Raw genomic sequence first — 16,430 nt, 5'->3', positions numbered from 1 at the left:
CCTGGCAGTGCTCAGGGGATCATATGGGATGCTGGGAATCGAACCCGGGTCGGCCGCGTGCAAGGCAAACACCCTACCTGCTGTGCTATTGCTCCAGCCCGGGATTAGAGTATTCTAAGGTTCTTATCATCCAGTCATGCTGAGTTTCCTCATGCAGACTCATGGGCCCCCCTAGTGTCACACCCTTTGTGTCACTTGGCAGGGGGACAGAAGAATCCATGAAGCCCATTTTGTATTTTTTTTTTTTTTTGGCTTTTTGGGTCACATCCAGCGATGCTCAAGGGTTACTCCTGGTTTTGCACTCAGGAATTAACCCTGGCGGTGCTCAGGGGACCATATGGGATGCTAGGAATCGAACCCGGGTCGGCCACATGCAAGGCAAATGCCCTACCCGCTGTGCTATCGCTCCAGCCCCCAGGGTTTTGTTCGTTTTTAATTTTTTTTTTTTGCCACACCCGAAGATGCTCAGGGCTTACTCCTGACTCTGCACTCAGGGATGCCTCCTGACAGGGCTTAGGGGACCCTATGGGGTGCCAGGGAATGAATGGAGTCAGCCATGTGCAAAGCAAGTGCCTTCCCTGCTGTCCTATCTCCAGCCCCTTGTATATGGTATTTAAAAGTTGCACTTTAGACTACTTTTATTCAAGTAAAGCAATGTGTTTTTTTATTGGTTGGGAGGACGTGGGGTTTGAACAGAATTTCTTTGTCCTTCTCTCAGCATTTCACAGGGCCTCCACCTGTGCTGGGTGGGAGGAGTTGAGTGTGCCAGGAGAGTGTCCCTGGCTGTGCTGGGGGCAGGGACGTGGGGGTGCGTGTATGAAGTGGATGTTTTCTACCACCCGAGCCCATGCTTTTCTCATTTCTATTATTTTCCGAGGGAAATACTACTTTACTAAAATATAATCTTCTTAGCTCCATTTTGGACATTAATGCTGCATATTAGAAATCATTACTTTTAAGAAATCCCCTTGGAAAAAAAAAAAGAAATCCCCTTGGAAATAACAATGCAATTTTTTTTGAGGGGAGCCAGCCTTATTTCCACTGTGGTAACATTTATAATTTTGATACTCAAAGTTAGAATACCCAGGACCCATCACTGCTTTCTGTGTCTAACAATGCAAGGTTCTCAGCCCATTCTCTTTCAGGTTTATAAAATCTCAGATCTGCCCCATCTTTAACCTCTCTCTCTCTCTCTCTCTCTCTCTCTCTCTCTCTCTCTCTCTCTCTCTGGGTTGTGGGGGATTGAGCCATACTTGGCAATGCTCAGAGTTCACTCCTGGCTCTGTGCTCAGGAATCACTCCTGGTAGAGCTCCGGAGACCATATGGAATGCCAGGGATAGAACCCAAGCCCGACGTGTGTGAGGAAAGCATCTTACTCACTGTCCAATGGCATCGACCCCAACTTTTCTCATTATTCAAAGCCCTATTTGTTCCTCAGTCAAGCTGTCATTGTATTTCAAGGAAACAGTGGAATTCACTGGCAATGTTGTATTTTTGTTTTGTTTTGTTTTTGGATCACACCCGGCGATGCTCAGGGGTTACTCCTGGTTTTGCACTCAGGAATTACCCCTGGAGGTGCTCAGGGGACCATATGGAATGCTGGAAATCGAACTCGGGGCCGCGTGCAAGGCAAATGCCCTACCCACTGTGCTATCACTCCAGCCCCGCAATGCTGTATTTGAAGGAAGTCCGTAATTTCATGAGAACGCTTTGGGGGAGTTACTGTCCAGCTCCGCTGTAGTTCTAAGACAGAATTATATTTTTTAGAATAAGCATGCCAGGGCCCGAGCGAGAGTACAGCAGGTAGGGCATTTGCTTTGCGCACGGCCGACCCGGGTTCGATCCCTGGCATCCCATATGGCCGCCCCAGCACCGCCAGGAGTAATTCCTGAGTGCAGAGTCGGGAGTAACCCTGTGCATCGCCGAGTGTGACCCAAAAAGAAAAAAAAAAAGCATAAGCATGTCTGTAGACACAACTTTGTGTGTGTGTGTATATGTGTATGTATACATGCCATTTCCTGACAGACTGAAAGCCTCTTCAGCATTTCTCTCTTTAGCAACAGGCAGGAGTCTGATATGATAGCTGCAACCCAATGGGTTGACTTTCACATCCCCCAGTATCATAGACCCATCACAGCCCCCTGTTCAGAACCCAGTCCTCAAAATCAGCAAGACCCACAGAACCAGACACTAAGCCAGGCACAGAAATGAGAAGCATGGAAACAGCTATGAAGACTAATGAAAGCTTCATGAGACAACAACAACAATAGTAAGATTCATAAATATAATGGATAGAAGTGGTAGAAGATTAAAAATTCTTTTTTTGTTTGTTTGTTTGTATTTTGGGTCACACCTGGTGATGTTTAGGGCTTACTCCTGGCTTTGTGCTCAGTGTTCACACCTTAGTGCTTTTGGGGATCATATGGGATTCTGGGGAACAAACCCAGGCTGCAAGGGAAGTGCCTTCCTCGCTCCAGATTTTATTTATTTATTTTTGCCTTTTTTTTAACTTTTTATTAAATCACCATGTGGAAAGTTACAAAGTTCTCAGGTTTATATGTCAGCTATACAATATTCAAACACCCATCCCTTCACCAGTGCCCATATTCCACCACCAAAAGCCCCAGTATACCCCCGCCCCCACCCCCTACCCCTACCCCCTACTGTATAACTAATGAATTTCACTTCATTTTTTCTTTACCTTGATTACATTCCATAATTCAACACAAAACTCACTATAGTTGTTGGAGTTTCCAACCAAGAGAGACAGACCTACTACATTTGATAATTAGTTTTTCATTGCTGGAAGTGAAGAGATATGTAGCCCCACTGCTACAAGTACATAACTCTCTCTCTCTCTCTTTTTTTTCCTTTTTCCTTTTCCCTTTTTTATTCTTTTTCCCCCTCATCCCCTTTCCCGCGCCTCATAGTATGGTGTACGCCATGCCGCTTCGGCCAGCGTGGAGCTTTTGCTTAGTTCACAGTCCAGAGAGGTGGCTGCTACATTAAAAACCTTCAAAATTTCAACAAAAACTTACTGTTATTATTTGGAGTTTCCCCCCCAAGTCAGACCTGTTCAAAAGGAACCGTTTCACATTGCTGACAATTATAAATGTTAAGTCGCGCGGACACCGAAGCGTCCGCGCGGTTTTGGATTTCTGTATAAAGTCCAGGGAAAATTCTGCCAGAAATTACATAGCCCAGCTCACAGTCCCAGTGCATTGCTGTAAGAAGTCTCTGAATTCAGTCTTTAGGAGCAGAGGATCCGATTCGCGCTCAGAGGCTCCGGATTTATCTGGGCCGAGGGCGTGCCGGTTACGCCCCCTTCCCATGAGTTCCTGGGAGCCCCAAAAGTAAAATCCGAATACCTCTGGGTTTGGAGTCACAGAAGATGGCACCTGCCACGTGGGTGCCACCAGGCTGCTGCTTTCCGTGCAGGAAGATAGGGTGAGGAGGAAAAAAATCCACCCCCGGCAGCACAGAGTTGTAGCCCAGTTCGCAGTCCCAGTGCATCGCTATCGGATGCTGCACTGGATGCCCGAATGTGTTAGATCTCTGGAATCAAAGTCTTTAGGTGCAGAGGGTCCTATTTTTGCCTTTTTGGTCACACCTTATGATGAACAGGGGTTAGTCTTGGCTCATGCACTCAGGAATTATGCCTGGCGGTGCTCGGGGGACCATGGGATGCTGTTAATCAAACCTGGGTCGGCCACGTGCAAAGCAAATGCCCTACCCGCTGTGCTATCGCTTGGCTTCAGATTTTTAAAATATCATTTTCAATGAGAAAGTCAATAAATGGCTTGAAGAAGTTGGTGAATAATCCGGAGGTGAAGTGGGGGCTCCGGGCAGCAAAATTAATTTCTGGTGGATTCTAACCAACTCCATTAGTCTCTATCAGTCTCAAATTCTCACTTGCCGGTTTGCCCCCCATCCATCACCCACACAAGTATCTACTTCATTTGTAAAGCTGATTCAGCTTTGAAAAACACGCCTCTATCCTAAGGAATGCTAACTGTGGACGTGAGGTTTAATATCATTATTCTATAGTCATTTGGGTGGGTGGGGAGGGGCCCAGAAGAAACTGTTGGGAACACCTGGGGAATGTTGGAAGGATATCAAGTCTTTGAAGAGGTAGAATGAGAGTGAGGGGCTTTTCAAACTTCAGGAGGGTAAGAAGAAATCACAAGAGGGATGTAGACAGATTTGGCTTCATACAAATTTAAAACTCTGGTTTCTTACCCCCTCTGGAGAAGCCTATATTCTCTCTTGAGCACCTCTCTCTCTCTCTCTCTCTCTCTCTCTCTCTCTCTCTCTCACACACACACACACACACACACACACACACACCCTCCTCTCTCTTACTCTAAATTTCTTTCAATTTATTTCTAAATTTTGCTTCGCTAGAATAATTTTTATTAAATATTGGTTGGCAAGATAGTACCGCTGGAAGGGTGATTGCCTTGCCTTGCATGAGGCTGACCTGAGTTCGATCCCCCATATCACAAACCCACCAGACCTCCCTTTACTTGGGGTCTCAACCCAGCCACTGTTCATGGTCCAGATCATCCAGTTTGTAAGCTCTCCTCCCACCCCCCAGCCCCCGCTCCTCTTGTAGCCCTCCAGTGGGCCCCTGCTGGCCACACTCTTCATAGTGTTCCAGTTTGCCATGAAAAGAGGAAACCCCAAGAGATAGCAAATGGGGAGGGTGTTTGCCTTGCACGTGGCCGACCCAGGTTCGATCCCTGGCATCACATATGGTCCCTTGAGCTCCATCAGGAGTGACCCCTGAACACAGAGCCAGGAGTGAGCCCTGAGCACCACTGGGTGTAGTCCTAAACAGCAAAAAACGGGGGTGGGGGGTGGGAATCCTGCCAGGTTTACCCCTGTGCATGCTTGCCCAGGGCCCTCTGAAACCATCCGTGTCCACATGAAGGTAGGACTGTCTCCCTCAGCCTCCACCATGGTGTCCAACCCCCATCCCCCACCGCCTGATGTGGCACCATCCTTCACCTCTAAGATGATTCCCAGAAACAGGGCAGCTCAGAATTCAGGGTGCAGGGGCTCGGGAAGGACCCCAGGCACTGACAAGTGCCATTTCTTTCCCTGTCCAGGGTCTGCCGTGAAGTCGAGCGACGCGAGGCAGGCAGGTAAGACCTACTGGTGACGGAGGGTTAATGAGGGAGCATGTCCCTGGCTCTGCAGACCTGCCTCTCTGGGGTCCTCATGCCCTGGATGGTGGCTCTCTCGTCTCCCACTTCTCTTGGTGTGATGCTTATGGGGGCTGTGTGTGCCACTTGACAGGAGTGGCTTGTAGGGAAGCAGAATGTCTCTGGGAAGGGGACAGGCAGGTCCTCACCCCTGGATAGCACTCCTGGAGCTCCCCAAATCAAAGGACGGTCCAAGGGCTGGAAGGTTCTCCCAGCACAGTGCCTGCCGTGAGCATCTGGAATTTGAGGGCAGCAAATGGGAGTTGCCACCGGCCCCTCTGCTCTCAGAGAAGGCAGCTGTGCTTGGCTATGACACCCCCCCCCACGCCCCACTGGGCACAGGGCCCGGTCCTGATGGACGAGGCTGCTGGCAAAGGAAAAGCTTCATCCACTGGCAGGGACCGTGGCTCCGAGTCCTGGGACTGGGCCAGCCTGGATGCTGGAGACACTGTCCCCAGGGTCTCCGTGTCATTGTTCCTGGCAGAGCCTGCTGCATGAGCCACGGCCACCAGCTCAGTGGTCATTCACGTGGGCAACACCCATGCCCTGCAGTCATCTCCAGCTATGAGTAGTGCCATGGTGAAGACCTCAGACCTGGTCTAGGAGCTGGGCAGCTGCTGGGGTCATTGGGACACCAAAGATCAGGGCCGGGATCCTCAAACACTAGGAAGGGGGAAGTTGGCCCAGGGCCCCTCACCCCAAACACATGTGGGCCAGCTTGGCTGTGGCTCTCAGCAAGTCTGTGTTCTGGGGTGCGGCCAGGGCAGGGTGTGGCCACGGCGGCAAATCTCCTAGCTCTCGGGGGCCACGAGGGAGCAGCCCAGTGTGTGTGTGCAGTTGAAGGAGTTTAGGGAGATAGAAGGAAGCAAATGCCCAAGAGCTAGGTGGCTGAGAGTGACTGGGTCCACCTGCTCCACCTCCTAAGGCGTCTTCTTGCCCCAAGGGTCCTCCGTGGCACATTTGTAGCTCCATTGAGAGATACCCGTCTCGTTATTTTGATCCTAGCACATGTGGCCCCGTCTGACCACAATCGTTCCGTGTATGTATGGTGCCTACATCTGTGTGACACAGGCGGGGGGGGGTCTGTTTAGGGGGAAGTCCATGGGGAGAGGGCTGAAGCTTCTCTGGGGTTCCAGACACCCACTAGACATGGCTGTGATCATGGGGGACATTGTGTGCCGGTGCACAGATTGTAATTCTGTTTTCAGTTGGTTTGGGTGCCACACCCAGTGGTGCTCAGGGCTGACTCCCAGCTCTACACACAGGCATCACTCCTGGTGGGCTTGTGGGACCCTGTGGGCTGCAGAGGACCGAAACTGAGTCAGCTGTGTGCAAGATAAGTGCTCTGTCTGCTGTCCTGTTGCTCTGGTCTGCATGGCATCCTTCTGATGGACACTGTGTCTGCTCCCCAGAGCGGGGGCTTTTCTGAAGTCCCGTGGACAGTGTGGGCTCTTGGCACAGCCGAGAAGGAGACAGCTTGGTAGAGCACTGGTTGTTGAGCATGGCCAGCAGGGGCACACCCCAGCAGCTCTGTCCTTGCATTGGCCTGGTAGGTCACCCCTGCTCCAGACACTGGCGCTCTGCAGCACCATGGCAGCTCTCTGCCTCCAGAGTGGTGCCATGTGGCATTGGGCGGGTATTGTGATGCCCTCTGGGATGGGGTCAGGTTGAGGCCTGGGGCCAGCTCACGGCCCGTGGCTCTCTGGGCGCATCTCCCTCTGGCCCCTCTTCCGTCACATGTAACTGAATCTGCCTCCAGCGTCAGCCTTTCCTGTAGGGAGCCCCAGATCAGGATATCCCCCCTTTGCCCCCTTCTCCATGGGACCCTTCCTGCTACCACCCCCCCAAAACACAGCACCCTGATTGTTCTGCTTTGGGGGCCCCTAAGAGTGCTCAGTGTTGGGGAGGAAACCCTGCCAGGCGCTGAGCCTGGAACCCCGAGAAACGCAGGGTACCCCCACCACTCCGGGTCCCCACTTCCAGCCTGGAGACTTCCTGCCCCAGTAGCCTCTGGGGGAGGCTGGGCAGAGCTGGATTCACCAGGACTTAATCACCCCCCACTCCCGCCCCCCCCCACACCTGCACTCACTTTTCCTCTTGTCCTGAGTGTGGGAGTGCAGCCCCTGTGAGTCGCGGGCTTGGACCCCTGTGCATGAGCTGCGGGGCAGAGAGAGGGGGCCTGCCCTGGCTGTGGGTGCTGAACCCCCTTAAAATGATCCGCATTGGGCAGAGCTCCGGAGTGTGGGAACAGGACAGTTTTGGGGGTTCTTCCTGGACTGGGGGAAGATGGAAACAGTCAGGACAAAGCTCAGTGCCACACAGAGGCAGGAGGGACCTTCTTGGGGCTGCTGCCCCCCACTGCCAGGACGCTCAGTGGGACCCCACCGCGGCAACGTCACTGGAGACCATGTACCGGGCAGCGGCGTGTGAGGCCCTTTCCTCTCAGTCTGTCCCGATTCCCGAATGCGCCTCTTTGGAAGATGAGTCCAGGCACAGCTAAAGCCAGAAGCCAGCTGGGCCAGCATGACCGAAGAGCCGCCCCCCCGCCCGGGTGCCCCAGGACCCTGATTAATCCCCCCACAGATCAGCTCAGTCTCAGCCCCCAGTTCTGACTTCCTCCCGCCAGGACTCCCAGCTTCTGGGAATCGGGGTGACAGAACCTTCCCTACCATTCCTGCAAGGAAGTGGGGGGCAGCTCCCTCAGGCTTGGGCGTGAGCTGTGGGTGGCAGAGCCGTCCATCCTGGTCTCCGCCATCTGGGCAGCTCGGCGACTAGCGGGATGCATGGGGGCAGAGGGAGGGGGAGCCCCAGAGACGAGGCGGGTAGTGGGTGCATCTCCCCATGTCACCAAGGCTGCCATGGGGCCCCTGACCATCCTTGCAGGGGCTCTCCAAGGTTGTCTCCCAGGATGGTGAAACAGTGCTCACCGTTCAGAGCTCATCTGCAAGGTCTGCTCTGAGGCGGGGGGCGGGGGAGGCGTGCCTGGGGAGGGACTCTGCGGGGTTTTGGGTGGGGGTCAGGTGACAATAGGTGGGGGGCAGATAATTCCTCAGTCACTCCCCCTCACTGACTCCATACGTCTCCTGAAAATGGACTCTGCTGAAAAACAGAGTGCACTGTGAGAGGCGTATCTGTGCCACCACCAGGACTGGAACAGAACGATCCTGGCCCCTCAGGAGGAAATACTGGGGAGAGTAAACGCCATCAGGGCCCCGTCTGCAGCCCTCTGGGAGGCTAGCCTCAGCACTGCTTCCACTCCTGGCTTCCCATCGCCCCAGCCCCTCCCCACCCCGTCTCCAGAAGGCTCCCGACTCAGGTCTAACGAGTTAGCAGAGTGTGGCGGGAGTTGGCAGGTCAGCTGGGCAGGCACACAAATCCACTCAGGATGCCCGAGACTTGGGACAGCTCAACACAGGTGCCAGCTGAGCTGCTGGCGCTGTGGATGGCCACCCCTTGGCAAGCCCAGGCCCCAGGGGCCCAGCCAGGCGCCTGCCGCTGCCCGGGAAGCCCCCCCCCCCCAACTTGTGTGCTCTCGCCTGGGTTGAGCAGGGCCTGGGTGCAGACAGCGTCTCTGCATTTCCACGCTGGCTCCGGGTCAATCCTGGGGGCTGCTGGGGTTCCTGGCCTCCCTGCGAGACTCAGGCCTTTCTGGGGAGCAGGAGAGAGGCAGGTGAAGCCCAGACCAGCCCCTGGTGGAGCCCGGCGATTTCTGCATGCACTGAAACTCACTTGACAGCTCCACAGAGTGGGTCTGGCTGGGTCTCAAGGCCTCGGGCGCAGTGGTGTAGACTGTGCTGAAGGGCCCCTGCCTGGGTGCTGCCACATGTCCCCGCCCCCCAGAGATTTCCCCTTTCTGTGTGTTTCTACGTTGGCCCCCAACAATGCCTGGAGCTTCTCCAAGTGGTGCTCTGACAGGCGATGGTGGTGCCTGTGGGAACCCCAGGTCTGATGCTGCCTCTCGCCACCCCCAGCACCTGCTTGAGGCCTACAGGAAGGACCCCCACACTGCCTGAGCTTCCCCCAGCTCAGCAGGCTCCCAGTGTCTGGGAATCCGCATTTGGAGCCTCCCTCCACTCTGCACATCCACCCTGAGCCAGTCACTGCTGAGATTACCCCACCAGTGCTCACTGAATCTCTGTTTTCTTTTTTTTTTGATTTTGGGCCACACCTGGCGGTGCTCAGGGCTTCCTCCTGGCTCTGCACTCAGGAATTACTCCTGGTGGGCTTGGGGGACCCTAAGGGATGCCAGGAATTGAACCCGGGTTGGCCGGGTTGGCAAGTGCCCTTCCTGCTGTACTATCTCTCTGGCCCCTGAATTCCCATTTTCTGCTTTGGATTGAGGGATGGTCAGGACTGTGTACCCTGGCCCTCATTTCATCCCTACTTGGTGGGTTAGACTTTAGGGACCAGGGGGCTGAGAGTGGGGGGGCTGGGGGCCTTCTTAGTGGCAGATGTTAGAATCCTGATGGGTTGTTGATCTCAATTTGGTGGGAAGAGGACTGGTTCCGGAAGAATGAAGGGTGACAATAGGGGTCTCTTAGGAACTAGGGTCCCCTCCCAGAGCAGCAGAGAACAGTGTGTGTGTGTGTTTGTGTGTGTGTGTCTGTATGTGTGTGTGTGTGTGTGTGTGTGTGTGTGTGTGTGTGTATCTGGGAAGAGGGGTGCCCCATGCCCAACCAAGTCCTACGCACATAGCTACATTTACCATGAAACCTTTCCGGCAAGCCTGGGGTCCGAGGGGCTCTCTCCATGCGACAGGTAAGGGCAGTGAGCCCAGAGCAGGTGACAGTCGCTCTCAAACCAGCAGGTGGTGGAGCTGGGGTGGAGATGTGGATTGTAGGTTTGAGGGGACTGGAAGGAACATTTGGGATGAGACAGGTGCTCCCCACATGCCCCCCACAATAAAGGTCCCGGGAGCGGGTGCAGGGCCCATATAATTCCGGGCTCTGTGGAATGGTGTGGGGCAGCTCTGTCTGGCTCCCTCCGCCCCCCAGCCAGCCTCACCCAGGATGGTCCTCTGGGGAGCTGAGCCCCTCGGCCGCCAGCCTGGGGACATTCCAGCCCCCGCCAGCATGTGAGGGAGGGCAGGGGAAGGTCTGAGTCCCCATGTTTCGAGGAGCAGGCTTCTGGGGCTGGGCACACAGTCAGCTCCACACCACTGAACACTTAGGTTCTCGGGAAGTTAGGGGCCTGCCCGCATGGTGGGGCATTGGGACCCCCGTTCACGGCTGGCACGTGGAGGTGTGGAGGGAGCCATGGGCTGAGGCTGTGCTTATTCCCTGGGTGCCGGGCAGACAGGGACAGCCACCCCTGAGCCCGCTCGCAGGAGGGGTGGTGGTGGGGGTGCACGGAGGGGAGGAGGAGCCCTTCCATCACGGGGCACACGGGCAGTCTGGCTGCAGGGGGGGCTGTCCAGGGAGCAGGGCAGGGCCAGCCAAAGAGAGAGCCTGGTGTGCAGGTGGCCAAGTCTGGAGAATCCGTCCTCCAAGAAGTATTCTTCATCTGCACTTTGCGACATTCCCAGTTTGTAAAGCTTCGACAGCTTAATTTTTATTTATTTATTTTATCTTTTGGGTCACAGCTGGTGATGCTTAGGACGCTGGCGATGACTGGGGTGGCGGGGGTGGGGACATATAGGATGCCGGGGATCGAACCCAGGTCAGCCGTGTGCAAAGCAAATGCCCTACCTGCTAAACTATGGTTCTGACCCCTTAATCTATTTTTATATTTTTGGTTTGGAGGCTACACCTGGCGGTGCTCAGGGCTTCCTCCTGGCTCTGTGCTCAGGGACCACTCCTGCTGGGGCTCAGGGGACCCTACGGGATGTCAGGGATCGAGCCCAGGTTGGGTGTGTGCCAGGCCAGCGCCCTCCCTGCTGCCCTACTGCTCTGGCCCAGGCTTCAACAGCTTGAGACCAGCAGCTGGGGACAGAAATGGGGAGGCCCTGCGTCCGACGGGGTTTCTTTTCTCTTTTGGTTTTTGGGCCACACGGGCAGTGCTCAGGGCTTCCTCCTTGTTCAGCGCTCAGCGCTCACTCCTGGTGGGGCTTGGGGACCCTATGGGGTCTGGGGTCTGGGGATCCCTGCGGGGAGATGGGGGGGGTGGGGGGCTAAGGATTGAACCAGGACTAGATGTATGCAAGGCAAACGCCCTGCGTGGGACACGTTTTCTGAGATGGATTTTCTACTCCCATTTCCTTTTTCAGGCTCCGGGATTTGGAGCCAGGCATTCAACACAGCCACGGCTCCCTCCTCTTCCACCTTTTACCCTGTTGTCGGGGTAACGGGTAAGGGGGGGCAGGGCATGGAGTGGGAGAATGGGGAGAAGGGTGGGGCTCCTCTCCCAAAACTTCCTTTGTCTTTTTCTTTGTTTCATTTTTGGGGCCACACCTGGCAATGCTCAGGGGTTAACTCCTGGCTCTGCACTCAGGATTTTCTCCCGGTGGGGCCCGGGTGGAGGTGGGGGACCTGAGCTGGCTCCGTGCAAGGCAAGTGCCCTCTCCACTTTTCGATGACTCCACCCCCCAGTTCTGTGAACTTGAGCAAAAAGGCCACAGCTCACGGCCACTAGCATAGTGCTGTCCTCCTCTCCTGCTGGGCTGCTCACAGCAGGTCCCACTGAGGATTAAAGCTGAGCCCTCTTTTTTTTTTCTTTTTGGGTCACACCCAGCGATGCACAGGGGGTTACTCCTGGCTCTGCACTCAGGAATCACCCCTGGCGGTGCTCAGGGGACCATATGGGATGCTGGGAATTGAGCCCAGGTGGACCGTGTGCAAGGCAAACGCCCTACCCGCTGTGCTATTGCTCCAGCAAAGCTGACCCTTCTTGTCTCCTACTGGCCCCCACTGAGGTGGGTGCCCTGGGGCCCCTGGACACACTGAATGGTCCGATTTGGCTTCCAGCCAGCTCTTCTCACAGGTCACACCCACGGCGGGGGCGGTCCACAGATAACGGTCTTTGTTTGGGAGCCGTATCTGGTGACGTTCAGGGCTGACTCCTGGCTCTGTGCTTAGGGGTCACTCCTGGCCTGGCGGGGCTGGGGGAGCGTTTGCAGTGGTGCCGGGGGTGGAGCCAGGGCCGGTGGCTGCGTGCAAGGCAAGTGCTTTCCCCTCTCACGCCCCCCCTCCCCTCCACCCTCAGCCTTGGGCCCCCGGTTGGTAACTGTCTTGACAGTCGCCCCTGGCTTAGCCCTGGATGTGCAGTCCGGAGGCTTGTGGTATGGGAAGAAGTGGGCGGTGCTCTCATGGGGTCAGTGGGGCTGAGCTGGGGAAGGTGGACACTCCACACTGTTCAGGGGCTGGGCTTGGGATCCATGGGTCATTCCTGTCTGCCCCGTGGTTTCCTCGCCCGCAGGGCAATGGGGGTTGGGGGAACAGCAGGCACAGCCCTTGGTCACCCGGAGTTCTGGGGGCCACTGGCAGGCGACCATGGGGTGACCAGGGGAAGAAACAGTGCAGGGCCCAGAAACGCTCAGAGGAGGGTCTTGGGTCCCTGCAAGCACATTGAAGGGCTGCCCTGTCCAGCTGCACCCCGACCTGATTGCCGACTATCCGTCCAGAGCCTGGATGCTGAGGAGGTGCTCAGGATACTGGACACTGTTGGGGTTCCCGGGAGGAGACCAGCCTATCAGTTACCCCAAAGGAAAAGGCAACAAGCTTGCCTGCTTTTTTCCTTCTCTTTTCCTCCTTCCTTCCTTCTGAATCTCTCCCTCCAACCCTTCCTTCCTTCCTTCCTTCCTTCCTTCCTTCCTTCCTTCCTTCCTTCCTTCCTTCCTTCCTTCCTTCCTTCCTTCCTTCCTTCCTTCCTTCCCTCCCTTCCTTCCTTCTCTTCTCCTTTCTTCTTTCCCTCCCTCCTTCCTTTCTCCCTCCCTCCCTTCTCTTCTCCTTCCTTCTTTCCCTCCCTCCTTCCTTTCTCCCTTCCTTCCTTCCTTCCTTCCTTCCTTCCTTCCTTCCTTCCTTCCTTCCTTCCTTCCTTCCTTCCTTCCTTCCTTCCCTTCCTTCCTTCTCTTCTCCTTCCTTCTTTCCCTCCCTCCCTCCCTCCCTCCCTCCCTCCCTCCCTCCCTCCCTTCTCTTCTCCTTCCTTCTTTCCCTCCCTCCTTCCTTTCTCCCTCCCTCCCTTCCTTCCTTCCTTCCTTCCTTCCTTCCTTCCTTCCTTCCTTCCTTCCTTCCTTCCTTCCTTCCTTCCTTCCCTTCCTCCCTTCCTTCTCTTCTCCTTCCTTCTTTCCCTCCCTCCCTCCTTCCTTCCATCCTTCCCTTGCTCCCTCCCTCCCTTCCTTCTCTTCTCCTTCCTTCTTTCCCTCCCTCCCTCCCTCCCTCCCTCCCTCCCTCCCTCCCTCCCTCCCTCCCTCCCTCCCTCCCTCCCTTCCTTCCTTCCTTCCTTCCTTCCTTCCTTCCTTCCTTCCTTCCTTCCTTCCTTCCTTCCTCCCTTCCTCCCTTCCTTCCCTCCCCGCACTTAGGGATCACTCCTGGAGGTGCTGGGTTTGGGGAACCTTGTGTGGTGCAGGGTATTGAGCCCGGGTCAGGCACATGGACGAAGCAAGCGCTCCCCACCCCCACCCACCCCAGCACAGACTCTGTATGATCTCTCTGGCTCCTTGAACAGCATTCTCAGCTGTTCTCAGTGACATCAGCTGGCCCAAGAGTACCCGGAACACACTCCTCACTGGGCACTCCCAGGAAGGCCCTCTCCCTTGCACATTTATCAAGCTCATGCTGTATGCCGGTGCTGAGGGGCCTGGCAAGATAGGTCTAACCAACTCACCCCCAAGATGTGCCCGGATCCCTATTTCTCCCAGAGAAGGCTTGGTAGGGGCCAGCCGTGTTGCTAGGTTCCCAGGATGGGTGGGCTTGGCTGGGAGGGCAGACCAGCCCCTTGGTGCTCACTGTGCCAGGGCAATTCCAAAGTCCCAGCTGGGTGGGCACCAAGGAAGGCATGAGTTAACGTGCTTGAACCCAGGGGGGCACAGACGGGCAGGGCACTGGGCTTTCTGTTCTGCCCACCCATGCTGCTCACGGGGGCTGCTGGGTCATTTTCCCCAAGGGAAAAGGAGGGTCCCCGGGGCACCCCCACAGGAAAGAACACCAGGATTTCAATAGCAAGTTAAGCACCTTCATTCCTGGATGCACCCCAGGAAGGACCTTCATTGGGGGGAGGCGTGGGGGTCTGGTGCAGAAGGTGCTATGCTGGTGATATTATGTGCTCCAACTTCACATCACAACTTGTGAAGTCCCCGTGGGAAGGCAGAAGGTGTTTAGGAAAGTTCCAGGACCCGTTCTCTCCCTAGGGATGCTGGGTTCCCCGGGATGGGAGCGCTGGAGCCAGGGCCCCACTTTCAAGGTCAGGCAGGAGGGTGGGCATGGACAGGGGTGGCTGGAAGCCGATGGGGTGCGGCTGAAGGAAGCTCCCCACCACTGGGGCTCTCTCACCCTGAGGCTGGGTTTCTGGGGGTTTCCTTTGTAACCCCCTTCCAGAAGCCGCGCGTGTTCCTCGCGCTGCGTGGGGGCCAGAGGCAGGTTGCGAAGGAGCTGGAGCGTCTCCGGGAAAGTTTTCGGAGCGGCCGCGCGCGCGCGGGCGCGGGGAACCCGGGGAGGACGCGGTGGTGGCAGCGGGCAGCACGGAGGTGGGTGGGTGGCTGGCAGGGGGGTGCTGACCTGGGATGGGGGAAGGGGAGCAGCACAAGGGCAGCAAGTGTGGGGTTTGGTCCTCAGCAATCCGGGACTGGCCTTTTCCTTGGAGGAACCTCAACTCGCCACCAGGACAAAGGAGGCGCGCACGCGGCCCCACGGAGAAAGGAAAGGGGCCTCGCGCTTGGGGGACGTGGGGGACCCCACCTCCTCTGCCCAGGGGCGGGGCCGGGCGGCTGGTCCTGGGCTTGCCAGGGCCCAGACCCAGCTGTCTGCCCACGGCTCTCCGGGGAGGCTCTTTGTGAGCCTGGGATGGGGGTGTGGGGGGTCCCGCCGCGCGCGCCCCTCGGTGGTAAACGCCCCGCGGCCCAGCCCACCTCGAGAGAGTTCTGCGCTCCCGGGAGGCCTCCCAAGACCAGCAGTAGGTGGTGCAGACTTTCCCCAAAGGTTTCCGTCTCGGGGGTCGGGGCCTGAGGAGCTGCGGGCTTGGCGAAGGTTAGGGGGGGTCTCAGTCCGGCCCCGCACCCCCCCACCCCCGCGCCCAGCTCCCGGCTGTGCGCGCAGGTCGGCGCCGGCGACACGCCCCTTCCCCGGAGCCCGCGCCCAGCCCCCGCCCCCCGCTCCGGCCTGGGGGGCTGGGGGGCGTGGAGGTCCCCGCGTCTAGGCCCCCCGCGCGCCCCCGGCCCACTTTGCTCAGGCGAGCAGGGCGGCCGCGCCGCAGACAAAGAAACTCCGGCCCCCGCCGCCCGCGCCGGCCGCGGACACTCCCCGGCGCCACGCGGGCCCCCCACCCCCACCCAGACCCCCCCACGCCCCGTCCCGCGCGCCCCCCCCCCCACCGCCCACCCCGCCCTCCCCAGCTCGCGGGACCGCGGCGCACACAAAGCGGGATTCGGTATTCACCCGGGGTCCTCGCGGATCTCGGAGATGTCGGCCAGGAGCAGGAGCAGCGCGAGCAGCGAGAGCGCCGCCAGCATCCAGCCCCGCGGCGGCAGCGGCGGCATCGTGGCGGGGCGCGCGGGGTCCCCGCGTGCGGGCGCCAGCGCGGGGCGAGTGCGGGCTCGGGCGGGCGGGCAGGGGCGGCTCCGCGGCCCGCGGCTCCCCGCCCTCCCCGCCGGCCCCTCCCCGCCCCTTCCCCGCCGCCCGCCCTTCCCCACCCCCGGCGCGCGCGATCACTTTGACAGCCCCGCGCTTCCCTCTGCACCTCGCGCCCACCGCGTCCGGGCTGCCCCGGGGGGCCCCCCACCGAGCCCGGCGCGCTGGCAGCCGCCACCCCCACGGGGGTCCCCCTGCCCGCTCTTTGTCCAGAGCCCTCGCTTGCTCGCTCGCAAAGTTTTGGTGACACAAAGAGCGACACGTGGGGACAGTCCCCAGCGCGGGGTTGAGAGGGGGTGTGGGGAGAGAAAGAGGGGTGCAGGGAAAGGGGAGAGGAGCAGAAATCTCCAGGAATTCTAGGACAGGCCAACTTCAGGGGGTAGAAGCCCGTGGACGAGGGCGTGGCCTGGAGCCCCCACAGGCCACATGGCACCTCCTCTGGGCTCAGAATTGGTCCCAGAGGCGCCCTGAGTGGCCCTGAGGTCTCCAGCTGACTGGCCAGGC

General features: G+C 57.7%; 1 protein-coding gene across 1 annotated transcript in view; it reads right to left on the bottom strand.

The window, feature by feature from the left end:
• ST8SIA2 (ST8 alpha-N-acetyl-neuraminide alpha-2,8-sialyltransferase 2) overlaps positions 1–15,867 on the bottom strand; it is a 30,311-nt gene extending 14,444 nt beyond the window's left edge. Inside the window, exon 1 of the mRNA XM_055142727.1 lies at positions 15,735–15,867. Within this exon, the coding sequence (XP_054998702.1) occupies positions 15,735–15,835 (101 nt within the window). The 5' untranslated portion in view covers positions 15,836–15,867. The remainder of the gene's footprint in view (positions 1–15,734) is intronic.
• Between the last annotated feature and the right edge of the window lie 563 nt (positions 15,868–16,430).

Source organism: Sorex araneus, chromosome 6 (genome assembly GCF_027595985.1).
Source record: "Sorex araneus isolate mSorAra2 chromosome 6, mSorAra2.pri, whole genome shotgun sequence".
Classification (NCBI taxonomy): domain Eukaryota; kingdom Metazoa; phylum Chordata; class Mammalia; order Eulipotyphla; family Soricidae; genus Sorex; species Sorex araneus.
Note: the sequence above shows the minus strand (reverse complement) of the source record. Positions and strands in the feature narration are given on the sequence as shown.